The sequence below is a fragment of the Myotis nattereri genome (assembly GCF_964212035.1).
Source record: "Myotis nattereri genome assembly, chromosome: 12".
In the NCBI taxonomy this organism is placed as follows: domain Eukaryota; kingdom Metazoa; phylum Chordata; class Mammalia; order Chiroptera; family Vespertilionidae; genus Myotis; species Myotis nattereri.
In genome coordinates, this window is record NC_138087.1 from 33934225 (window position 1) to 33960565 (window position 26341).

Genomic DNA, 26341 nt, shown 5'->3' on the forward strand with positions numbered 1-26341 from the left:
ATTTTCTAACTTTGTGGCTATGTACAATAGCATTTTACAATATTAAAATTAAGCCCACTTGGAGAAGTTTAAGACCTACTTTGCAATAGGTGAAGACCTCTGATCATGATGCAAAACCAAGGATAATCATGGGCAAGTGATATGGAGAAAGAGCATTAGTGTTGCTTTCTGAAGAAGTGAATTTGACACTCAGCTGTGTCATCTTAGACAAATCCCTTAACCTCCCTGAGTTTCCATTTCTCACCTAAAATTATATTTTATTATACTTATCCTACCAACCTTGCAAACTAAGGTCAAAATGACAGAATGACAAAGTAATAATAATACAAAAGTAAGATCCAGTCATTTTAGAGGAATAATTGTTTTTGAGTGACACACTTGCCTCAGTTAAATAAATAATATTTAGCCTCAGAGGCATTTGTTTTTTGGAATACTCCTAGCAGCTTCCTATTAAAAGGAAAACTTTAAGAGCATTTTACAGTTTAAACAACATTGCAAGGAAAACCTTGAGTGACATGACAAAGGATACAAAATTAATTTAGCGATAAGACCAGGATTCAAGTCTTCTGATTACTAGTCCAGGTCACTTTCCACACCATACTTAGTTGTCTTTCTCATTCTTTATTATAGTCCATAGGCCAAATGATTCTGACACGTAGCCGAGTTTGAGCACCACTGCTCTGCTGCATTAGGTGTAGTGGTGGGAATTCTTTTTACCTTTTATTGCACTTACTTGATAAACAACTTTATTGAGGTATTGCTAGTATTCACATACCACACAATTCACCAATCTAAACTGTACAGTTCAATGATTTAGTGTAATCACAGAGGCGTGCAATCATCACCACAATCAATTTCCGTCTTCACATCTTCATCACCCGAAAAGAAACCCCATACCTGACAGCCGTCATCCTCCCTTCTCCCCTCCTCGCAGCCTCTGGCCATTACTAATCTGTAAGCCCTGCCTATTCAAGACCCCTCCTATAAACGACACCACACAATATGCGGCCTTTGGGGATCGGCTTCTTTCACTTAGCCGGTTTTCTAGGTGTGTTTATTGTTTTAAAATTATGCAGTGGTTCTCAACCTTCTGGCCCTTTAATACAGTTCCTCATGTTGTGACCCAACCATAAAATTATTTTCATTGCTACTTCATAACTGTGATGTTGCTGCTGTTATGAATCGTAATGTAAATATCTGATATGCAGGATGGTCTTAGGCGACCCCTGTGAAAGGGTCGTTCGACCGCCAAAGGGGTCGCGACCCACAGGTTGAGAGCCGCTGAATTATAGGGTAACTTGTAGAGACAGTTTAGAAATAAAGGGGGTGGGATCACCCACAATCCCGTTCTAATACAATCAATGACATGCTTTTCTTCCCTTTTTCCCTCCTCTGCAGGTGCGCTTGGCTCGGACTGGAATAGTAGGAAGGATGCCCCTCCCCGCCACCAGCTCCCCGCACCTCGCTCAGCTCAGCTGGGCAACCGCTGCCGAGGGCGGAGCGGCCCCGCCCCTCCCCGCCGGCGCCCCGCTTGCGTCACGGCGGGCGCCGCAGACCCCCTCCTCCCCGCCGGGTCGCGGCGGCTTTGACAGAGCGCGATGGCGGCGGCCGCGGCGGCAGGGGTCCCGGCGACCGTGTCGGGGAAGCCCGAGTTCTACCAGCTCCTGAAGAACCTCATCAACCCCAGCTGCATGGTGCGGAGGCAGGCCGAGGAGGTCTACGAGAACATCCCGGGGCTGTGCAAGACGACGTGCCTCCTGGACGCCGTCCGGAACCGGAGAGCAGGTTACGAGGTGAGACAAATGGCTGCCGCGCTGCTCCGGCGGCTTTTGTCCTCGGGGTTTGAAGAAGTCTATCCCAACTTGCCCGCCGACGTGCAGAGGGACGTCAAGATCGAGCTGATCCTGGCCGTGAAGTTGGAGACGCATGCCAGTATGCGGAAAAAGCTCTGTGATATTTTTGCCGTGCTGGCGAGGAATCTGATCGACGAGGAGGGCACGAACCACTGGCCGGAAGGTCTGAAGTTCCTGATCGATTCGATATACTCCAAAAATGTGGTTCTGTGGGAGGTGGCGCTTCACGTTTTCTGGCACTTTCCCGGAATTTTTGGGAACCAAGAGCGGCATGATTTGGATATCATCAAACGGTTGTTGGACCAGTGTATCCAAGATCAAGAGCATCCGGCCATCAGGACATTATCCGCCAGAGCTGCGGCTACGTTTGTGCTTGCCAATGAGAATAACTTCGCCCTTTTCAAAGACTTTGCAGACTTGCTTCCTGGAATCTTACAGGCTGTGAATGACTCTTGCTACCAGGATGACGACTCCGTGCTAGAATCCCTTGTCGAGATTGCAGATACTGTGCCTAAATACCTGGGTCCTTATTTAGAAGATACTCTGCAGTTGAGTCTAAAGTTATGTGGAGACTCTCGGCTTAGTAATCTGCAACGCCAGCTGGCCCTTGAAGTAATAGTGACCTTGTCTGAAACTGCAACCCCAATGTTGAAGAAATATACAAATATTATTGCACAGGCAATTCCTCATATATTAGGAATGATGGTTGATCTACAGGATGATGAGGACTGGGTAAATGCCGACGAAATGGAAGAAGATGACTTTGACAGCAATGCAGTTGCTGCTGAGAGTGCACTAGACAGACTGGCCTGTGGACTGGGTGGAAAACTTGTCTTACCAATCACTAAGGAGCATATCATGCAGATGCTTCAGAGCCCTGACTGGAAATACCGACATGCTGGATTAATGGCCTTATCTGCCATTGGAGAAGGATGCCACCAACAAATGGAACCAATTCTAGATGAAATGGTTAACTCTGTTTTGCTTTTTCTTCAGGATCCTCATCCAAGGGTAAGGGCTGCCGCCTGTATTACGCTTGGACAGATGGCTACAGATTTTGCACCTAATTTCCAAAAGAAATTCCACGAAACAGTGATTGCAGCTCTGTTGCGTACCATGGAAAATCAAGGTAATCAGCGTGTGCAATCACATGCAGCTTCTGCGCTCGTTATTTTTATTGAAGACTGCCCCAAATCCTTGCTAGTTTTATATTTGGATAGTATGGTGAGAAATCTACATTCCATCTTGGTGATTAAACTTCAAGAGTTGATTCGGAATGGAACTAAGTTGGCCTTGGAACAGCTTGTGACAACTATTGCCTCAGTTGCAGATACAATAGAAGAAAAGTTTGTTCCGTATTATGATATATTTATGCCATCACTAAAGCACATTGTTGAGCTTGCTGTTCAAAAGGAACTCAAGCTTCTGAAAGGAAAAACTATTGAATGCATTAGCCATGTTGGTCTTGCTGTTGGGAAAGAAAAATTTATGCAAGATGCATCAAATGTGATGCAGCTATTACTGAAGACACAATCAGATTTAAATAATATGGAAGATGATGACCCTCAGACCTCTTATATGGTTTCAGCATGGGCTAGAATGTGTAAAATTCTTGGAAGCGATTTTCAACAGTACCTTCCACTGGTTATTGAGCCTCTTATTAAGACTGCTTCAGCTAAACCTGATGTTGCTCTCTTAGATACACAAGATGTGGAGAATATGAGTGATGACGATGGCTGGCAATTTGTAAATCTTGGAGATCAGCAAAGTTTTGGAATTAAAACCTCAGGACTTGAAGCCAAAGCAACTGCTTGCCAGATGTTGGTTTACTATGCTAAGGAATTAAGAGAAGGACTTGTGGAATATACAGAACAAATTGTAAAGCTGATGGTTCCTTTACTGAAATTTTATTTCCATGACAATGTTCGAGTGGCAGCAGCTGAGTCCATGCCATTTCTCCTGGAATGTGCAAGAATTCGTGGCCCAGAGTATCTTGCACAGATGTGGCAATTCATATGTGATCCCTTAATCAAGGCTATTGGGACTGAACCTGATACAGATGTACTCTCAGAAATAATGAGTTCTTTTGCCAAGTCCATTGAAGTAATGGGAGATGGCTGCCTTAATGATGAACACTTAGAAGAACTGGGAGAAATATTGAAAGCAAAACTTGAAGGGCACTTTAAAAACCAAGAATTGAGACAGGTTAAAAGACAGGAAGAAAACTATGACCAACAGGTTGAAATGTCCTTGCAAGATGAGGATGAATGTGATGTTTACATTTTGACCAAAGTGTCAGATATTTTGCACTCATTATTTAGTACTTACAAAGAAAAGATTTTGCCATGGTTTGAACAGCTGCTTCCATTAATTGTAAATCTAATTTGTTCTAGTAGGCCATGGCCAGATAGACAGTGGGGATTGTGCATATTTGATGATATTATAGAGCACTGTAGCCCAACCTCATTTAAATATGTAGAATATTTTCGGTGGCCAATGCTACTAAATATGCGAGATAATAACCCTGAAGTCAGACAAGCTGCTGCTTATGGCCTGGGTGTTATGGCACAGTTTGGTGGAGATGATTATCATTCTTTATGTTCAGAAGCTGTTCCACTGCTGGTAAAAATTATTAAGTGTGCAAATTCTAAAACCAAAAAAAATGTCATTGCTACAGAGAACTGTATCTCAGCAGTAGGCAAGATTTTGAGGTTTAAGCCTAACTGTGTAAATGTAGATGAAGTTCTTCCACACTGGTTGTCATGGCTTCCACTGCATGAGGATAAAGAGGAAGCTATTCAGACTTTGAGTTTTCTCTGTGACTTAATTGAAAGTAACCACCCAGCTATACTTGGTCCAAATAATTCCAATCTTCCCAAAATAATCAATATAATTGCAGAAGGAAAAATTAATGAGACTATTAGCTATGAAGATCCGTGTGCCAAACGCCTAGCTAACGTTGTGCGCCAGGTACAGACTTCTGAAGAATTGTGGTTGGAATGTATATCCCAACTTGATGATGAGCATCAGGAAGCCTTACAGGAGTTGCTGAATTTTGCTTGAAGCACTTTAATACCACTTGAATATCATCTACCGTAAAAGCAACTCCAAATAAGTGTTGTGAATGGATTCCATTGTAATTGAGAGAACTGTTTTTTCCCTGCTAAGCAGTTTGTATTCCTTCCCCATGTTTCTCCAGGATTAGCCAGTGTTATAACCTTCTGTTCACCTTGCATGTTTTATCTCGTAATCATAGATCTTGGTGATGACCTGTGCTTCCACTGTCTTAGAATGTTTTTTCTCTTTCCCCTAGTTGATGTGAAGTATATAAATTGTTGCTATTTGTCTGAATTATTGATGCTGAGCAAGCATTATACTTGGTGTCAGGATGTCATACTGCCTATCACAAGATGCTAAGAGCTCACAGAGTTAGGACAGGAGAACTTCCAGGACAAACATCTTTGTAATTATGGGTGAAGAATATAGTGGCAGGCTTAGTCCTCCTTGATTAATAGTCCTGGTTTTCATGGTAATAGGAAAATGCTGAAATTGGGAGAGAGTTTTGAGCTATTGCAGTGGATGTGGGTAATTTTCTCTATATTATGTATGAACTTTTTCACAATTCCTTCCTCAGAACTGGGTGAAACATCCACATTCTACTTCCAGCTGAGAGTTATGAGAACTTTAAAATTTTCTTAGTCAGACTGGTCCCTGTTAAGTTATCTAGGACTCTTAAGAACCATGTTTACTGAAAAGGGTATCCTGACATCTAACATTGGTAGCATGTAACATACTGTAATAACACAGTTTGACAAATGGAAAGTAATATTTGTGGGAGTCATTAAATGTTATGTATTTGAGCAGAATATTGTATTGTGTATGTATGCTATTTTTCCCCTCCAAAGCAGCTCAACAAGAAGAGAAGACCTAATTTAAAGTGGAGTTTAAATAGATTTCTGTTTTGAAGACGTTCTTAATAGATGCTATAGTAGCACTAAAGAGTATTCTATTGTGAAAATTAAAGGAAAGCAAAATTAATATTATCTTTAGACATGAAAATGTAAACAGCTTTGAGACCAGTCATTTAGCATTAGATGTGCATTATAAGAAAACAGTACTAGAAATGTAGGGTTAATTATATTATTTGGAATGTCAGTCTTTAATGTTGAGCTTTTGTAGGGTAGAAAACAGCTTTCTACTCAACAAATCATTGATCCAAAATTTAAAAATAAATATATCTATCATGATTTCCTGGTACTATTGTGAGTACTGTATATGTAAACTATTTAGCAAGTACTGGTAAGTGCTTAATAAATGGTAGCTGCTATTGCTGTTGTTTGTACTTCTGTTTTTTAATGGTTTAGAATGCCTTTACATTAACATATCCCTGATTTTCCACCTATCAGTTCAGATAAACAGGCCATCTAGACCATTGTGGTCAGAAATATGAAGGTGAAATTTTAGGTATGCAATTCCTGTCCATTCCGTACAATTATTTAATTAAGGGGGGAAAGCAAAGGACATTAATTACAGTATAGTCACAATTTTGTTTATTTAAGATAAATTAAAAAATATACAAATAAATAGAAAAATCCCACCACAAAATATTAATAGAGTTTTTCTCTGGGTAATGGGATTAAATGACAATTTTTTTCTTGAAACTTACCTACAATCAACATATTTCTTATATATACATATTTTAGGTTCAAGGACCTAATCACAATCATCTTGGCTTCTCCATGACCTATGGCTTAGGTTCCTTCAACTCAGCCATACTTCTTTATCTTAATATTCCTTAATTAAGAAGCCCTTGATCAACATTTCTTGCAATTTCCTACACTCTTGTGCATGCACAATTGGAAATTCTGCCAGATGACTAGTAATTAGGCCCCTGGAGAATTTTGAAATATGACAGACCTAGATTTGAAATTTGGCAACCTAAGCACCAGATTCTTTATCTGTAAAATAGACACAATACCTAGCTGATAGGATTGTTGTGAGAATTAAAGGAGATAATGAATATAAAGTGTTTAGTACAGGGTTCAACAAATGCAAGCTAATATATTGGAGAGTCCTGAAATAGGATTGGTGGCTAAAGAGGAAGGGGGTTATTTGCTGGTGTAGGGTGGGTCCAGATTTTTGGGATTTGTCAAAGGAAATGAGGGATGTCCATTCAGACACTTTTTTGGTCGCCAGTTGCTGAAATAGTTTCCTGCCTTTGTACCTGTGAGCTGAAGTACATCTATAGGTTTTGAGGAGAGAATGCTGTAAGTGCCTAATAAATTGCAAATGTCTTTAAAGGTCCATATTAATGAGAAACAATCTCAAGAGTCAGAATATCTGACCATTTAGTTAAATAGCTGTTACTTTAAAAAAGGTATATTTCTCATTCTAAATAGAAAGTATTATGTGCAATACTTTCAAATAGAACATGGGAAAACAGTAATGTCTGCTTTATGGAACCATTAATTCCTTTCTACCCACTTATTTTTAAGCAATGTGAAAATTAGTGTGAAGGATGAGTCCACTTTTAAGATATCTAAACAGTAATTATATAATGTGTAGTGAGATTACAAGGCCATGCTAATGACTACTTAATAGCTAACTAATGCTATACAGATTAGACTTGAAATATCTGAAAACTTTTTAGTCCCGAGGATATATTTTTTTAATGAGGTTCCATTCCCCTCCTTTATTCTTAGCAAATATCAAGAATCAAAAATGTGGAAATATGTTTTTTCATTTTAATGAAAAACATGAGGTTTCCAAAATAGGAATTGATATTAAGAACTGGAGTTTCAGAAATCCGAGGTCTGCAAACCATCTTGTCTCTTGCATGTGCACATATGTTTCAGTTAGTCTAGTTATTAAACCTCCTTTTTACACTTTTCAAAACTCTAATTTATATTTAAAACCCGGCAGTCACAATGGGAAAGAAACTGTGTGCAAAGAAAAGGTAAATTTTACAGTAGGATAGCATTTACATTTTGTGTCTTCTTACTTTTCATCTGCTATTAACAAAAGTTATCTAGCAAGCTCCTTCGGGAATAATTTTAGTTTTTAGGGTTAGTAAGGGGCTATCGCAAAAGAAACAATCCTCCCGCAGTTCTTGCTCTCCGAAGCCCTTCCGCCTCTGCGCAGGCGCCTGGCTTCCCTCGCCACTCCGCCCTTAAAATCGTCTGCAAGCTGATGACATCATTGGTGCGCGCAACCTACCAGATCTCGGGACCTGTAGCTACGCCGGAGTCCCTGCTGGCGCGTAGCGGGGCGGGACGCGAGGGGGTGGGGTTGTCTCAATGCGCATGCGCATCAGGGATGGCGACGGCGACTCTTTCTTTGCCCCAGTGGGGGGGTGGAGTGGGGACCTGAGTGCCTCCCTCTTCTCTCTGCCCCTCCCCTTCCCTCCTCACCACCCCCCCACCGCCAACTCGCCCAGCGGGGCTTCTAACTGACAGTTGTCGTCCAGCTCGGTCGGCGCGCCGCCTCCTCCTTGCCCGGGTTCCCCGCAGGTAGAGAGGGGCGGGAGGGGTGTGAGGGAGAGGAGGAGGAGGAGCCCGAGCCGCCGGGGCCCAGCGCTGCGGCCCCTCCGGGGAGGCGAGAGGACCCGCACTTCGTCCTCGCCCCCTCCCCGTCCCCTCGCCGGCCCGGGAGGGGGTGGGGCGCCGAGGCCGCGGCGGCCCGGCCGGGCCCGGCGGGTGAAGCGCGGGCGGGGCGCGGAGGGGTGAGGCCGGCGAGGGCCGCGCGCGCCGCCGCCGCCGGGGGGAGGGGAGAGGAGGGCACCTAGGCTCTCCTCTTCTCTCCCCCATCCCCCGCGCGCCATGTAACCCCGCCCCGCTGGCGGCGAGCTCGAGACCCCCGCGCGCACGGAGCCGACCCGGCTGCGGAGGAGAGCGAGGCCCGATGCGGCTGGGGCTGCGCGGTGCGGCGGCGCCCTGAGGAGGTGGCCCGCGCTCACGCGTCCCCCGGCGCCTCGAGCGGCCGCCCCGCATCGCCCAACCTGGGCCTGCCGGGGGCGTGAGCGCGCCCAAGACGCCGCGGGAGATGGAGCCGGCCGGGGAGGAGGAGAGGCCGCCGCCCGCAGTCGAGGAGGAGGACGAGGAGGAGGTGGCAGCGGCGGCCCCGGCCTCAGGGCCGGTCCGACGGAGGGGTGCCTCCTCGCGGGAAGACGCGGACGGCCCGGAGGAGGAGGCAGAGGAGGAGGCGGCGGCGGCGGCGATGGTGGTCGGGGGCAGTGGCTGCAAGGAGCAGGAGTTGAGCTACGAGCTGCAGCAGGGCTACCGCATCCTGGGCGAGTTCCTGCAGGAGAAGCACCGCGGCCTCACCGCCCCCTTCCTGCAGCCTTTGGGGGGCGTTGCCGCCGGAGAGGAGGAGGCGGCGGCGGCGGAGGGCCCGCGCGGCGGGGGCCGGGGCAGTCGCTCCGTCCCGCAGCCTCCCGGGCAGGGCCTGTGTCTGCTGAAGATGGAGGAGAAGTTCAGCAGCGGCCAGTACGCGGGCATCACCGAGTTCGTGGCGGACTTCAGGTCGATGCTGGAAACGTGCTACCGCCTGCACGGAGTGGACCACTGGGTCTCCAGGCAGGGCCAGAAGCTGGAGATGATGCTGGAGCAGAAGTTGGCGCTGCTCTCCCGGTGAGTGGACGCCGGCCCAGGTGGGACTGGCGGGCGGACAAAAACACACCCTCACACGTGTCCGAGGAGGGGCTGGGCCAGGGGCCGGGGGGCGCCGCTGATAGGCGCGGAGTCGGGGCTGGGGAGCCCTGGGAGGAGCGGCCGCTCGGGGCGGGGGCCCACAGGGGTGTGGCGGGGCGGGTGTGGGGGGACGAACCCCGCACCCAGGTGGGAAGAAGCGGAGAAGGGAGCCCAGGCCCGAACCAGAGAGCGGGCCAAGCTTGTAGATGTCAAGTAAAATGGTGCCCGTAGGGAGAAGGACAGGGGTAGGCGGAGGAAAAGTTTCAGTGGGAGGGAAGTTGGATCCGTAGCTTTTAGAGAGTTTTTAGCGTGACAGTTTAAAAAAAAATGTTTAGGATGAAATGGCGTTAGGAAAATTAATTTTAGCTCGTGTAAAAAGGTGGTAGTTTCATACCATTAAAAAATAGTATCGTTTTTCTATCTCATTGTCGGCCATCGGAGATTTGTGGAGTTATTAAATGGTTAATGATTACTCTGGTGTACTCCTGATCTTTTCTCTCAGCTTCATCTCAGGAGACTGAACTTTTGCAATTATAGTGGGTGCATCAACGCAAAATTGTTAATACGTTTAGATATTTGTGTGTATTCTGCCACAACTCATAGGCTCTTCAGGTGGCACCGTGCTGCTGGTGTACTCCACCCATATATCTAATTTAGTAAGAGGAAATAATGGAGGCTACTAAAACGTATAAATTTCTAATAATTACGTAATTTATACAAGCCAAATTAATTTCTCAAGTGGCAATTTTTTAGGAATAGAAAAATAATTGACTGTTGCTGAAAATAGTTGAATGGTAGTTTGACTCTTTACTAGCTGAAGTGAACTTGAACAAGTCACTTTACTTTTTTGGCTTTAGTTTCATCATCTGTAAAATGGGGATAATAATAGTACCTACCTCATGGGATTGCTGTAGGATTAAATGAGTTACATGTAAAGTCAACAGTGCTGGTCCCATAGTGAGCCAAATATAAATGTTAATCTTTATAGTAGTAGTAGTTGAATAAAATGAATATTTTTCTCATATCTGAAACGGGGCATTCTACTAGTGTTTTTCTGGAGTAGTTGTTAATTTTTTGGTCCTTGATTTATAATTGTAATTTTAAAGTGATCTAATTTGTCAACTGGCTTCTTTATGTTGTTTTCACTACCATCAGTGACTTCTTTCATTGAAAACAGTAGGATTCTTCTTGAATCCTTTTATAAAGTAGAATTATTTGGTAGCAATTATTCACAAATTTGCTTTGTAGATTACTCTATATACTCTTTTTTAGTGACATTATCCTTGTATGTAGTGTATTTGTTACCCTTGACTGCACAGTGTTTTGTAGTTATGACCAACATAAACTCAAGTTGATGTCACAAGATTTTAGATTGTGGAAGGACTCATAGATTTAATCTAATCCAAGTATCCAGTTTTATAGATGTAGAAATAGGATTTAGGATGAGGCAAGAGAATGGCTGTATGAAAGCGCTAAGAAGCAGCATATGGGTTTGAATGAATTACAGATATTTTCAAAAGCATTGTGTGTATAGTAAATAATTTTCGAGTCCCACAAAAGAGTAAGGGAGACTATTTCTCTTTCACATAAAGGTATGTAAAGGTAAATTTCTAAATGCTTAGAATCAATCCCAGGGGCTTATGCTCATTCTGACATGATTTAATAGCATCCCTACTTAGAATTTAAACTTATAAAGTCTGTTGTTTGTAAACATAATATATATGTGACATTATTTTAAGAGAGATAAAATTCTTGCATTTTAGTAGCAAAAAGTAATATGATGGTCTTAAACAGATAAAAGTTTTATAAATAATGGGTTTGCCAGACCACACTGGTTGAAAATGGGAAGTCATTTCTTTTTATGTACTAGCCTACTCAATAAATGCTTTGAGTGGGCACAACTTTGAGAAAAAAGCATAGGTTGCAACTCTTCAGTATGCATTTAGGATATATAGATGTTCCAGAGCAATGTTCTGTAGACTGTCCATATAAATAAGATTTTCAGCAAATAGATGACCCAGATACCTTATATGTAAATAAGTGGTACATGGTATCTTAGTACTATAAAAAAAAAAATCATTTAGATATTATCACTTAAAGTATGTTGTGTGTTTTATTTACATTTTTATTTATTGATTTTAGAGAGAGAGGCAAGGAGAGAAACATCAATTTGTTGTTCCAGTTATTTATGCATTCATTGGTTGATAGTTATATGTTTCTTGACTGTGGATTGAACCCTCAACTTTGGCATATCGGACAACACTCTAACCAACTGAGCTACCCAGCCAGGGTTCATTTAAGTTTTGTCCTGTCTTCTGTTAGATATTGAATTAGCTCTTATTTTCAAATGTACAGTAAGAACTTTACATCTGCTTTATATACTAGTGAGTCCTTTAGTGAGCACAAGACAAGTTAGATTAGGTTAAAAGGATGCTATATCCTATATAATAAAAGGCTAATGTGCAAATTGTCCCCTTGGGAGTTCAACTGCCTGGGAGTTTGACCGCTCACTATGATGTGTGCTGACCACCAGGGGGTGGCGCAGAACAAAGGAAGGCCCTGGCCAGCAGCTGGGGGAAGGAAGGCCCTGTTCGGCCCTGATCACCAGCCAGGCCTAGGGACCCTACCTGTGCATGAATTTCACTTACTGGGCCCCTAGTTAATATAGAACAGCCCAATGGAATTAGTACTTCGGACTCATTATATAACTTGAATCTGGATTCCTTCATCTGTGCTATGAGAGTGCTAGGCTAGATTTGTTGATTGTATATGAGGGTATCTGTCAGAGCAAGACATTCAAGTCCCTGAAATCAAAAGTTAAGTTCTCTGCTTTTAAATGGTTTATAGTTGAGTAGGGAAACGGAGACTTTAAAAAGATAATGATTCTGTAATGGATGTATAAACAAGGTACAGAGAAATTTAAGAAGACGGAGACATAAATCTGAAGGGAAGGGACAATTGAGAGGAAGAAGGAGAAAGGGGAAAGAGACTACAGTACTTACAAGACATCATATAGAAGTATACACTTGAACTGACTTTCTAAGTTGAATATAGCTGCTGGGATTTTTTTTGGAGGGTTTGAAATGAGCATTCCAGAATGCTGAACTTCAGTGAATGCAAGGTATGAAATAATATAATGTTTCCGGGAACTATAGTCTATATGGCTACAGTATGGTCTCCAGATAGTGTCTGCAACCCAGGAGATACGCAGGGTGATTGATTGGGGTGAGGAAAGAAAATATTACAAGGTCAGTGTATTCAAACTAAGGGCCCGGAGCATGAAATTTGTGCACAGGTAGGATCCCTAGGCCTGGCCAGCGATCAGGGCCAATCGGGGCCTTCCGGCTGCCAGCCGGGGCCTTCCTTTGTTCGTGCCACACCTTGGTGGTCAGTGCACGTCATCGGGAGCAATCAAACTCCCAGTCTCCTGGTCGAACTCCTGAGGGAACACTTCGCATATTAGCCCTTTATATAGAGAGATTTTATTTTATTTATTTAATCCTCACCCAGGGATATTTTTTCATTGCTTTCAGATAGAGTGGGAGGGGGGAGAGAGAGACATATTGATTGGTTGCCTCCAGCACAAGCCCCTATTGGTGCAGGGATGGAACCTGCAACCCAGGTACATTGCCCTTCAACCAGCAACCTTTTGGTGCTGTGTCCCACACTTTAACCACGAGGCAAAACCTGCCAGGGCTAGGCTTGCTTTTTGTAGTGTTTTTAATAGCACTATGTCTGTAGTTTATAAGTATAATATGTTAATATATGTTGGTAATATATACCAACATGTTATGCATATTTGTAATATAACTAGAACCAAGAAACAACATATCTATTCTCAGGAAGGTTATAGTTTTAGAAGGGATCTCATTCATTTGAAGCAACTGAAAGAAATATCAATTATCATTAAAAATGGGGAGAAAATAAGTGGAAAGGAATAGTGAATACTTAACAGTTAGGAAATTATGCACAAAGCTTTAGAAACTGTCAAATAGTAATAAGAATTTTTGACTCTGGCAAATTTTAAACCATGATGTTTTTGAAAGCTTTAAGAATATTGCTATATAGTCAGAAGATTGCTTTTTTTAGTTTTAAAAGGTTGTGGTTAAAGAAGAGGCATCATCAGTGATCCCAACAGAGCTAAACCTAAGTATTGAGGGCAGTGATGAAAGGGTGAGGGATTTTAATTAAGACATTTATTGAGTACCTGCTGGGTACTTGGAAGGCAATTTTTCTCCCCAAGAGGTTTAAAAGATGGTACATATACAGTTATGATAAGAAGTAAAATATCTTAAAACTGTGGTTCATTCTCAAATTTATTCCATTGTCAGAACACCTGGCAATCATGCAACTATTTGCAGGCTATCATGAAATATTGATATATTTGGTGGTATCATATGATTTTTTTTTTTTTGCTGGGGAGCCCAAAAAGCTTTGTAAAATTACAGGAGGAAAACCCTTGATTGAAGAAGTTGTATTTAGTACCTTAGTTTTTCCTCCCTTACAAATGAGAGAACATAATCAGGATGGTAGATCTTGGTTCATTCAGCTCATGAAATAACTATATTACAAGGTGCATACCTTGAAGACTACTGTGGTGAGCTTTATTATAAAGTATTAAGGGAGTGCAAAGGAGTTGTAACTGCAAGGAAGGAGGGAGGAGCTGGAATTGAAAAATACTTCATTAGATTTTATTCTAGAGGTTAAAGTTTTGGAGGGTGGATAGAATATTGATAGATGAAGTTGAGGAGTTCATTTAACAATTACTTGAACTATTATATGTTAAGTAAAGCCCTGTAGATACAATGATAAATATGACATTATTTCTTATTTCAAGGTGGTAGATAAACAGAAACAATCGAAGGTATGGAGTCAAAGGAGTGCAGAGTATCCCAGAGGAATAGTTTATACCCAGTGATTAACTTAATCACTTAATCATTAGAGTTTAGGATAATGAAGGGCTGTAGTGGCAGATAAGTGTAGAAAGGTAGATTGAAGCTATAGAGATTCTTAATTGCTTGCTAAGGAAGTTAGAATGTAGGCAGTATAGCTCTATCATAGGTTTTAGCTAAGGGGTGACATGATTTTACTAGTATTGTGAGTTTGAAAGCTGACATGGAAGAACAGAGAATGAAGATAAACCAGTTAAAAGGCTATTGAGTTAATTCCATGAAAAGATAATAGGCAGTAGGAAAAAAAAGTGGATGAGGATATGAAAGAGGTATATTCAGCAGGTAAAATGGCAAGCTATTGGATGTGGGATGTGAAGGAAAGGATGATGTCCAAAATGAATTCAAGCCTAGGTGATGGTGGTGATGCTTCTGAGGGAATATGAGAGGAGGCATTTATTTGAAGATACTCAGCTGATAATTATGGGAAGGCTGCATATGTAGCTCAGCTTGAGTGAGTAGGGCAAGATTCGAGAATATTTGATTAGGATTTAACCTGCAGAAAGGTGATGGTTGAAGAAACGGGAGTGAATGAGATTTCCCAGGTACGCTAGTTAAAATACAAAGGGGACCTAAAGGCAGAACTTTATATAAGTATTGAGTACATTTACTGGAAAGATGAAAGTTTAGAAGAAGATGATTAAACTGTGTATGATATATATTAAAAGCTGAAATGGTTAATTAAGAAGAGGCAGTTAATGAAGATGAAAAGAATTTATTCTGGAATAAGTAAAAGTTATTTTATATAGTAAACTTATAGACTTTATTATTTTAGGAAATTTTGTTCCATTTGAAAATATTAATTTAAGACTGATTTAGATTTAATACAGTAAAAATGCACCAATAGATTCTAATGTGTTCTGCCTTCTTGTCTGTTTCTCATTGTATTTGTGCCCTTCTTAATCAATTTATAACTACATTTTTATTTCTAAGAAAAACTGGAGCAGGGGGAAAGAAAATCATGTTTTTGGAGAGAAGATTGGATCCCTTTCAGTAGTTGTGTTTTAGCTTTCAAGTCATCTGTAGGCTATGTCCCTGAACTTAGAGGTGCCGGGAACAAATCACAGCAATTTTCATTTTCAAGAACAAATAATAGCAGTTTTCATTTCTAAGGAACTTGCATAGTGATATAAATCTTTAAAATACATATTAAGTTAATTGAGGTGCTTTTTTTAAAAATTGGGAATGAATAATAAACCCCAGTGGTAGTATTATTTATCACCTAGCCCTTTGTATATTATCTCCCACCTAGGACCTGCGAATATTCCAGAATTAATCATGCTTAAAAGCCAGGATATTAAGTATATACACTGAAAAAATACTTGGGCAAACCAAAGAAGTGTTAATAATGGCTATTGCTAAGTAGAAAGATCATGGCTATTTTTCATTTTCTTCTTTTAACTTTTCTATATGTCCTAGATTTTCTACAATAAGCATATTTTATGGTTAAAAGATTTTACTTAAAGGAAATTACTATTTACAAATTTGATTAAATTATGTATTGGTAAAATAGGGTTAACCATATGTATCACCGAAGTTGTAAGATAGTATACATTCATATTAAATGTTATAACTGAGTAGTGGAACTGTAGGTGATTTTTAATTTTTGCTTTCACTTGATAATTTTTTCTACAGTTTTATTTTAATGTTCAAAATATAAAATCTACAGATTTTTGTAAGTACAGTTTTAAGAACTTGAAATAGCTAGTGCTAAGAACTCACACAAAACTTCCATATTTAAGGCATTTGAGTACAGCTATTTGAAAGTACCTTCAGAAAAAAATAACTCTTCTGACAGATTTTATATTTCTTTTTTTAAAATATATTTTTGTTGATTTCAGAGAGGAAGGGAGAGGGAGAGAGATAGAAACATCAATGATGAGAGGGAATCATTGATTGGCTGCCTCCTGTACGCCCCCTACTGGGGATTGAGCCCACAACCTGGGCACGTGCCCTTGAGCAGAATTGAACCCAGGACCCTTCAGTCCACTGACTAATGCTCTATCCCAGCGGTTCTCAACTTGAGGGTCGCGACCCCTTTGGAGGTCGAACGACCCTTTCACAGGGGTCGCCTAAATACATCCTGCATATCAGATATTTACATTACGATTCATAACAGTAGCAACATTACAGTTATGAAGTAGCAACGAAAATAATTTTATGGTTGGGGGTCACCACAACATGAGGAACTGTATTAAAGGGTCGCGGCATTAGGAAGGTTGAGAACCACTGCTCTATCCACTGAGCCAAACCAGCTAGGGCATATTTCTTTAAATGTATGTCTGGAAATTCATTTCTATCCCACTACAAGATAAAAAAAGAGAATACAGATTGCAATAACCAGTTTAAGGTAAAACTGCTTGATTAAATCTCTTGCTATATTTTGTTTTTGTTTTTAATATATTTTATTGATTTTTTACAGAGAGGAAGGGAGAGGGATAGAGAGTTAGAAACATCGATGAGAGAGAAACATCAATCAGCTGCCTCTTGCACACCCCCTACTGGGGACGTGCCAACCACCAATGTACATGCCCTTGACCGGAATCGAACCTGGGACCTTTTAGTCCGCAGGCCAACGCTCTATCCACTGAGCCAAACCAGTTAGGGCCCTCTTGCTATATTTTGTAAATACTTTACTAATATTTCTCTTTTGTGAGAGTTTAAACCTTCTAAATTAGAATTAGTGAAAGAACACTGCCAAGATATAATGCAGAAAGCGTTTGATTTGTTATTTAACACATGAAGTATTTGGGGGATCTTCTCTTTCTCTTTCCAAAGGATATCCCCAACCCTCTCTCAGATACATCTCATTTGCTAGACTTAAGTTTTCTTTCAAATCTCAATTTATAATGACATTTGGGTTTGCAGAAACTTTAAAGGTAAACCGTTTTACTTAAATCTTACAATTTAGAACTACCCTAGTACATTGTCGTTTATGGTATTGGTGTAACATTTTCAGTTGTATGAGATTGATATCAGAAAGAAAATCTCACCCACAGAAATGCGTACCACGATTAGAATATTGGGATTACATTCCCTATGGCATCTCATATTTTATGTTTTGTTTATTTTATTAGCATCATGTGTTTCTCAAGGAACACAGTTTATCTTTATTTTTTTTTCCTTTTTTTAAAATTTCTTTATTGGTTAAGGTATTATAAATGTGTCCTCATTTCCCACTAATCCCCAACCTCCCCGCCCCTCCCCCCATCCCCCCACTCATGCTCTCATCCCCCTGTTGTCCGTGTCCATTGCTTTGGCTTATATGCATGCATACAAGTCCTTTGGTTGATCTCTTCCCCTTACTTCCTCCCTCCCCTACTTTCCCTCTGGGGATTGATAGTCTGATCGCTGTTTCTCTGTCTTTGGATCTGTCCCTGATCATCAGTCTATGTTGTTCTCTATAATCCACAAATGAGTGAGATCATGTGGTATTTATCTTTCTCTGACTGGCTTATTTCACTTAGCATAATGCTCTCCAGTTCTATCCATGCTGTTGCAAATGGCAATAATTCCTTCTTTTTTACTGCAGCGTAGTATTCCATTGTGTAGATGTACCACAGTTTTCTAATCCACTCATCTGCTGATGGACACTTAGGCTGTTTCCAAATCTTAGCTATGGTGAATTGTGTTGCTACAAACATAGGAGTGCATATATCCTTTCTGATTGGTGTTTCTGGCTTCTTGGGATATATTCCTAGAAGTGGAATCACTGGGTCAAATGGGAGTTCCATTTTTAGTTTTTTGAGGAAACTCCTTACTGCTCTCCACAGTGGCTGCACCAGTCTGCATTCCCACCAGCAGTGCAGAAGGGTTCCTTTTTCTCCACATCCTCTCCAACACTTGTTTGTTGATTTGTTGATGATAGCCATTCTGACAGGTGTGAGATGATACCGCATTGTCGTTTTGATTTGCATCTCTCGTATAATTAGTGACTTTGAGCAGGTTTTCATATGTCTTTCGGCCTTCTGTATGTCCTCTTTTGAGAAGTGTCTATTTAGGTCTGTTGCCCATTTTTTTATTGGATTGTTTATCTTCCTTTTGTTAAGTTGCCTAAGTTCCCTGTAAATGTTGGAGATCAAACCCTTATCGGTGATATGATTGGCAAATATGTTCCCCCATGCAGTGTGCTTTCTTGTTGTTTTGTTGATGGTTTCTTTTGCTGTGCAAAAGCTTTTTATTTTGATGTAGTCCCATTTGTTTATTTTCTCTTTAGTTTCCATTGCCCTAGGAGCATTATCAGAGAAGAAATTTCTTCGGCATATGTTTGCAATTTCATTGCCTGTGGATTCCTCTAGTATTTTTATGGTTTCCTGTCTTATGTTTAAGTCTTTTATCCATTTTGAGTTTATTTTTGTGTATGATGTGAGTTGGTGGTCTAGTTTCATCTTTTTGCATGTATCTGCCCAATTTTCCCAACACCATTTATTGAAGAGACTGTCTTGACTCGATTGTATGTTCTTGCCTCCTTTGTTGAATATTAATTGGGCATAGTGGTTTGGGTCGATTTCTGGGTTCTCTATTCTATTCCATTGATCTATATGTCTGTTCTTGTGCCAGTACCAGGCTGTTTTAAGAACAGTGGCTTTGTAATACAACTTGATATCTGATATTGAGATCCCACCTACTTTGTTCTTCTTTCTCAGGATTGCTGCAGCTATTCGAGGTCTTTTTTTATTCCAGATGAATTTTTGAAACGCTTGTTCTAGATCTGAGAAATATGCCGTTGGTAATTTAATGGGGATTGCATTGAATCTATAGATTGCTTTGGGTAGTATGGACATTTTGATGATGTTGATTCTACCAATCCATGAACATGGTATGTTCTTTGATCTGTTTATGTCTTCCTCTATCTCCTTTTTCAGTGTCCTGTAGTTTTTCGCATATAAGTCTTTTACCTGCTTAGTCAAGTTTATTCCTAGATATCTTAATTTTTTTGGTAAATGGGATTTACCAAAAAATGGGAAATGGGATTGCTTTTTTAGTCTCCCTTTCTGTAAGTTCATTATTGATGTAAAGAAATGCCTTAGATTTCTTGGCATTAATTTTGTATCCTGCTATATTGCCGAATTCATTTATTAAGTCTAATAATTTTTTGATGGAGTCTTTAGGGTTTTCTATGTACAGTATCATGTCATCTGCAAATAAGGACAGTTTTACTTCTTTCCCAATTTGGATGCCTTTTATTTCTTCTTCTCGTCTGATCGCAATGGCTAGTGCTTCCAGTACTATGTTGAACAGGAGTGGTGAGAGGGGGCATCCCTGTGTTGTTCCTGTTTTTAGGGGAAATGGTTTTAGTTTTTGCCCATTGAGTATGATGTTGGCTGTGGGTTTGTCATATATGGCTTTTATTATGTTGAGGTATGATCCTTCTATTCCCACCTTGCTGAGAGTTTTTATCAAAAATGGGTGTTGAATTTTGTCAAATGCTTTTTCTGCATCAATTGATATGACGATGTGATTTTTATCTCTCAATTTGTTTATGTGATGTATCATGTTTATTGATTTGTGGATATTGTACCATCCTTGCATCCCTGGGATAAATCCTACTTGGTCATGGTGTTTGATCTTTCTGATGTACTGCTGGATCCGATTTGCTAGAATTTTGTTGAGTATTTTGGCATCTATGTTCATGAGGATATTGGCCTATAATTCTCTTTCATTGTGTTGTCTCTGTCTGTTTGGTATTAGGGTGATGCTGGCTTCATAGAATGAGCTGGGAAGTGTTCCTTCCTCTTGAATTTTTTGGAATAGTCTGAGGAGGATAGGTTTTAGTTCTTCCTTGAATGTTTGGTAAAGCTCCCCTGTGAAGCTGTCGGGCCCCGGGCTTTTGTTTGCTGGGAGCTTTTTGATTACTGCTTCAATTTCTTCCATAGTTATTGGCCTGTTGAGATTTTTAGATTCTTCCGGATTGAGTTTTGGAAGATTGTATTTTTCTAGGAATATGTCCATTCATATTTTATGTTTTAAACTGCTCTTCAACTTTAGTGGTGGGCTGCCTAACAAATAGACAAATAAAGGGACACCAGTATTCTGCTAAATACACAATTCCTGGTGAATTCAGGGTTTTTTCTCAAGTTTGTTTTAAAAATAAGAACAGAGTCCACTTCATTTGCACGGAAGGAGAGAAACAGACCATCTGAAAAACTTATTACATATAAATGTTTTCAAATCGAAGTGTAAATTTAAATTGTTTCTGTGCTAATCCATAGCTCAGTTTTAACATCTGAATTACTAAAATTGGAAGATAAATATATTAGAGTATAATCATTAAATAAAATTGAAGACATTTTTTATTCTTCTTGAATACTTGTGCTTGAGGAAAAACAGGTTTAAAATTAATTCTCTTTGTACAGATAAACTAATTTCCTAGCTTCCTCATTTTCTGATTTGGTGCTACTTTATTGGTAAGCCTTTTCTGAGCACACTATTAAAGTAATATCCTTCTTCCTAGACATTATCTATCTTTTTAAACTTCCTTTGTTTTCCTTCATTTATTGCATTCTAACTTATAGTATGATTTAATTACACATATCTCTTTCTCCTTTCTCACTAGAATGTAAAATCTATGAGGGCTGGGACTTTTTCTGGTTGGTTTGTTGTTTGACTTCTATAAATGTTGACTTGAAGTTAAGCAGTAAGTGGTGAACAGTTTTACATTCTATATGTTCTAAGGTCATTTTCAAAGGTTTGGAGGTTCATGTCTCTCAAAGGATGTTTCCCAGATTGCCAGCATTAGAATGGTGTTCAAAAGCACATTCTTTGGCCCCAGAATAACATTTAAATCTGTTAATTCAGAATCTTAGAGCAGGGATTAGGAATCTACATTTTTAATAAACTCCTGAATGATTTTTTTTTTTAAGTCTTTATTGTTGAGAGGATTACAGGTGTCCCCTCTTCCCCCTCCCCCCAATTATCCCCCTTCACCTGGCTTACGTCCCGCTCCAGGCCTTCACCACCCTATTGTCTGTGGCCATAGGTAATGCATATATGCATGTAAGATCTTTGGTTAATCTCTTTCCACCCCCTCCTTCCCTCCTTCCTTCTGAGATTTGTCAGCCTGTTCCATGTTTCCATGCCTCTGATTCTATTTTATTCACTGGTTTGTTTTGTTCATTAGATTTCTTGTTCATTTATTTTGACTTATAGATTCAACTAGAGGCCTACTGCAGGAAGATTCCTGCAAGAATAGGGCTTCCTGTGGCCTGAGTGAAGTGGAGAAGGGAGCGAAACCGCCGAGGCGGGCTTCCCTCCCGCCTCTGCCGCCCTGCTGGCTTCCCTCCCATCCTAGTTGTTTTCAATCTTTGCTCCGTGCCCGCATATGCAAATTAACCACCATCTTTGTTGGGTTAATTTGCATACTCACATGATTGGCTGGTGGGTGTAGCAGAGTGACACCAATTTGCATGTTTCTCTTTTATTAGTGTAGATTGTCGATAGATATGTAGTCATTTTATTGTTTGTTTTTCTTTCTCTTCTTCTTCTTAAAGAATACCCTTGAACATTTAATGTAATACTGGTTTGGTAGTGATGAACTCCTTTACCTTTTTCTTGTCTGTGAAGCTCTTTATCTGACCTTCAATTCTAAATGATAGCTTTGTTGTAAATCCTTGCTATTCATCATTTTGAATATTTCTTGCCACTCCCTTCTAGCTTGCAATGTTTCTGTTGAGAAGTCAGCTAACAGTCATATGGGTGCTCCCTTGTAGGTAACTAATTGCTCTTCTCTTGCTGCTTTTAAGATTTTCTCTTTGTCTTTAAGCCTTAGCATTTTAATTGTGATGTGTCTTGTGGGGCCTCTTTGGGTTCCTCTAGTTTGGGATTCTCTGTGTTTCCTGGATTTTCAAGTCTATTTCTTTCACCAGGTAGGGGAAGTTTTCTGTCATTATTTCTTCAAATAGGTTTTCAATATCTTGCTCTCTCTTCTCCTTCTGGCATCCCCATGATGTGAATGTTGATATGCTTGAAGTTGTCCAAGAGGCTCCTTATACTATCTTCATATTCTTTTTCCTTTTTGCTCTTCTGGTTGGGTGTTTTTTGCTTCCTCATATTCCAAATCGTTGATTTGATTCTCGGAATCCTCTACTCTACTGTTGAATCCCTGTAAATTATTCTTTATTTCAGTTAGTGTGTATTTAATTTCTGACTTGTCCTTTTTCTTGTCTTTGAAATTCTCACTAAGATCCTTGAAAGACACGCTAAGTTCCTTGAAGTTCTCATGAAGATCCTTGCGTAACCTTATAACCATAGTTTTGAACTCTGTATCCAGTAGTTTGCTTGGTTCCATTTCTTTCATTTGTGACATATTTCTTTGTCTCTGTCTTTTGTCTGTTTTCCTGTGTTTGTTTCTATGTATTAAGTAGCGCTGCCATGTCTCCTGGAATTGGCAGGGTGACCTGTGTAGTAGGTGTCCTGTAGGGCCCAGTGGCTCAGCCTCCCCAGTCACCTGAGCTGGGCACTCTAGGTATGCCCCTGTGTAGGCTGTGTACACAGTCTTGTAGTTGAGCCTTGATTGCTGTTAGTGTCGCTGGGAGGAATTGACCTCCAGGCCAATTGGCTGTCAGGACCAGCTGCTACTACAGTGGAAGAGCTGCTATGCAGCCCCCCCCCCATGGAGCAGGACTTGCTTCAGTGCAGCTTTGGTGCTCTCTGAGTCTGCCTCTTGAATGTGTCACTTGTGGATGTGTAGAGTTATAATATGGTATGGTATGAAGCTGTTCACTGGATGCACGGTTCTGGGGGCCTCCTGGAAGGTGCAAAGTCAGCCACTGCCTGGGACCACCTGGCGGGAGCTACAGAGAGGTCTGCAGATAGCTGCTACTTGTATTGGGCTTGTGAAGTGCCCAGGCAAGGCCCAGCTGTGAAGCAAGGCAGGCTGATGCTAGTGCCAGGTCTTGGGCCTTTTATTGGTAGGTTTGGAGCATGCTGACACCAGCTGCTGCATCTTTGAGAGATTTTAGCAAAGTCTGTAGCCTGAACCAGGACAAGCCATTCATATGTAAAAGCTGGTGCAAACAGCTTGGGTGGGGCTGCAAATTAGATGGGGTGGGGTCTCAGGGAATCACCAGGGTGGAATGAACAGTGTGAGCCAGGCTGATGGAAAGTCAGATATGGCTGCCAGTTAGTTCTGTGACCAGGGAGGTCCCAGCACAGGAACAGTGACTCCTGTGAGCACCCCCTGTGGAAGAAAGTGGCCTCCAAGTTCCTACCCCACTGCCAGACAATCCAGTTCCTTCCCGTATGTCCTTGGGTCCCCCAAAGCTGCCTGGCACTGGAGAGCAGAGGGATTGACTCCAAATAAGTTCGTGCTCTGGCCCTTTAAGAGAAACACCTGGGTCTTCAGGAGCTTCCTAGTCCCGCAGCCACAATCCTCACTGGTTTTACAGCTCAAAGTTACAGGGACTTCTCTTCCCAGCTCTGGAACCCTGGGCTGGGGGTCTGGTTTGGGGCTGAGACCCCTAGCTCCTCACAGGAGGCCTTGGAGATATCCCTCCTGATTAAAAAAAACACCACACATGGGTGTCGGACCAGCCCATTCCAAGCCTCCACGCCTTCTACCAGTCTTAGTGTGCTTTCTTCTTCTCTAGTTATAGGACTTCCATTCAGCCAACTTTCAGATGGTTCTGAATTTTGATGGTTGTCCTGTATTTTAATTGTAATTTTGATATGGGTGTGGGAAACAATGAGTACCGGCATTTACTTATGCAGCCATCTTACTGCTCTCCTGAATTGATTTTTATGCACAATAAGGTTTGAGGACTGATGTTTCAGGATATAGTTACATTGTTTCATGTTTGATTTTCACCTCACAATTTAGAGTTTTCCTTTCATTCAAGTATTTTTATTTTGCACTGCTTTTACACTTGTCAACCCTTATTAGCATTGTATTTTGGGTTAGAGTTGGAATGAAGGGAAGACAGGAGAAAAGAGAAGCAGACTCATATGCTCATGTCTACATGGAATACACCTTGGAGAAGTAACTGGTAAAAAATGAAAGTGTTGTGGGGAGAGGAGAGTAAGGAGACATGATACCACGTGTTTGAATTATTCCTCTGAAAAAGAATGGAGCCCTGGCTGGTGTGGCTCTATTGGTTGAGCATTGCCCTCTACACTGAAAGGTTGCCAGATCAAGGCACATGCCCAAGTTGCAGGTTCAGTCCCTAGTTGGGGTGTATGGGAGGCAACCGATCGATGTTTCTCTCTCACATTGATGTTTCTCTCTCATATTGATGTTTCTCCCTCCTTCCTCTCTCTCTCTCTGAAATCAATTAAAAAAAAAGAATGGTGGGCCCTAACTGGTTTGGCTCAGTGGATAGAGTGTTGGCCTGCGGACTGAAGGGTCCCAGGTTTGATTCTGGTCAAGGGCATGTACCTTGGTTGCGGGCACATCCCCAGTGGGGGGTGTGCAGGAGGCAGCTAATTGATTTTTCTCTCTCATCGATATTTCTAGCTCTCTATCCCTCTCCCTTCCTCTCTGTAAAAAAATCAATAAAATATATTTTTAAAAAAAGAAAAAAGAATGGTGGGACATTGAAAGTCATGAGTTTGTCATAGAATATTACACAAAGCAAACTATTTTTAGATTAGTTTTACATTGTTTTAAAACTTTTAATCAGAGAATTTCTAACACTTAAAAAAGCAAAACGGGCCTGGCTAGTGTAGTTCAGTGGTTGAGCATCAACCCATGAACCAGGGGGTTGCCTTTCAATATCTGGTCAGGGCACATGCCAGGGCACATACGGGGTTGTGGGCTCCATCCCCCGTGGGGGTGTTCGGAGGCAGCTGATAGATGATTCTCATTATTGATGTTTCTTTCTCTCTTTCACTCTCCCTTTCCTTTCTGAGATCTAGACAAATATATTAAGGGAAAGGGGAATAAGCAAAATAGAAGGTTCGAACCCTCGTGCATGTTAACCAGTCCCAAACAATATTTATTTATGGCTGGTTCTGCCTCATCCATGTCTTCTATATACCTAACTTCTATATCTTTTGAACAGATCATTGACAGCAGATTATTCTATAAATGCTTCAGATTGTAACTCAGAGATGAGGACTCCTGTTTAAAATGTAACTATAATGCCGAATCAAACAAAAAAGAATTCTTAATAGCAAGTATAGATTTCCCTTTCTTTCCTTTCTCCTTCTCTCTCTTTATCCATACCGTTGTCCCCTTCTTTCTTGCAGTGATTTTGTTGGAAGAAACAAGGTTGTTTGTCTAGTCTCCCACAGTCTTGGATTTTGTTGATAGCATTTCATGTTTTGTCCTTTGTATTTCATATAAATTTGTGGTTGGTTCTAGCAGTTTGGTCGAAATCAAAAGCCTGAAGTTAAGTACCTTAGGTCCTATTCCCATCCGCTTGTACCTATTTAAACTGGTTTGTATGATCTTACATTACTTGTCAGCTACTTGTGTTTCTCATTTGATTTTGGGGAGCAATGAAAAGAGATCCAAGGTTAGCTCTCATAGCATTGCTCTGAATTATGTCAGGTAAAGTATTATATTAATTGACCTAATAGCCTTTTGATGGGTATTTTAATTTGTGATTCTCTTTTATAGTTCTGTATGAGTTCCAAGCCTTTATAAAGTTTAGAGTTTTTAACTGGAGCTCTAAACAGCCTTCCCCCACCCCCACAGTATTCAAAAGTGTGTGTGTGAAAGAGAGAGAGAGAGAGAGTGAGAGAGGGAATATGAATTTGTTTTTGTAGAAAGAGGGTGCAAAACTTTATTAGGTCAGTAGAGAGACATAGATCCCAAAAAAGGTTAAGAACCATATGTTTAAACCACAGAATTAACTAGTATCCAGTAAGTTATAATGATGTTTGGTTCAAGTGGAGAAAACTCCAATTAACT

The 26341-nt window shown here is 40.9% G+C and overlaps 2 protein-coding genes across 5 annotated transcripts in view; both read left to right on the forward strand.

Moving 5' to 3' along the window:
* Window positions 1–1596: 1596 nt before the first annotated feature.
* On the forward strand, window positions 1597–6174 carry RANBP6 (RAN binding protein 6; the record flags this gene model as incomplete). Of its 2 annotated transcripts, XM_081103413.1 has the most annotated exons (2): window positions 1599–1738; window positions 2854–2920. In XM_081103413.1, the coding sequence occupies 2 exons, from the start codon at window positions 1599–1601 to the stop codon at window positions 2918–2920; spliced, it is 207 nt and encodes a 68-aa protein (XP_080959539.1). The 2 variants fall into 2 exon arrangements, with proteins under 2 accessions (XP_080959538.1, XP_080959539.1); XM_081103412.1 differs by having other exon boundaries at window positions 1597–6174.
* Window positions 6175–8735: 2561 nt separating this feature from the next.
* BRD10 (bromodomain containing 10) overlaps window positions 8736–26341 on the forward strand; it is a 105242-nt gene continuing 87636 nt past the window's right edge. For all 3 annotated transcript variants that reach the window (XM_081103414.1, XM_081103415.1, XM_081103416.1), the window contains exon 1: window positions 8736–9481. In XM_081103414.1, the coding sequence (XP_080959540.1) occupies window positions 8895–9481 (587 nt within the window). In that variant the 5' untranslated portion in view covers window positions 8736–8894. The remainder of the gene's footprint in view (window positions 9482–26341) is intronic.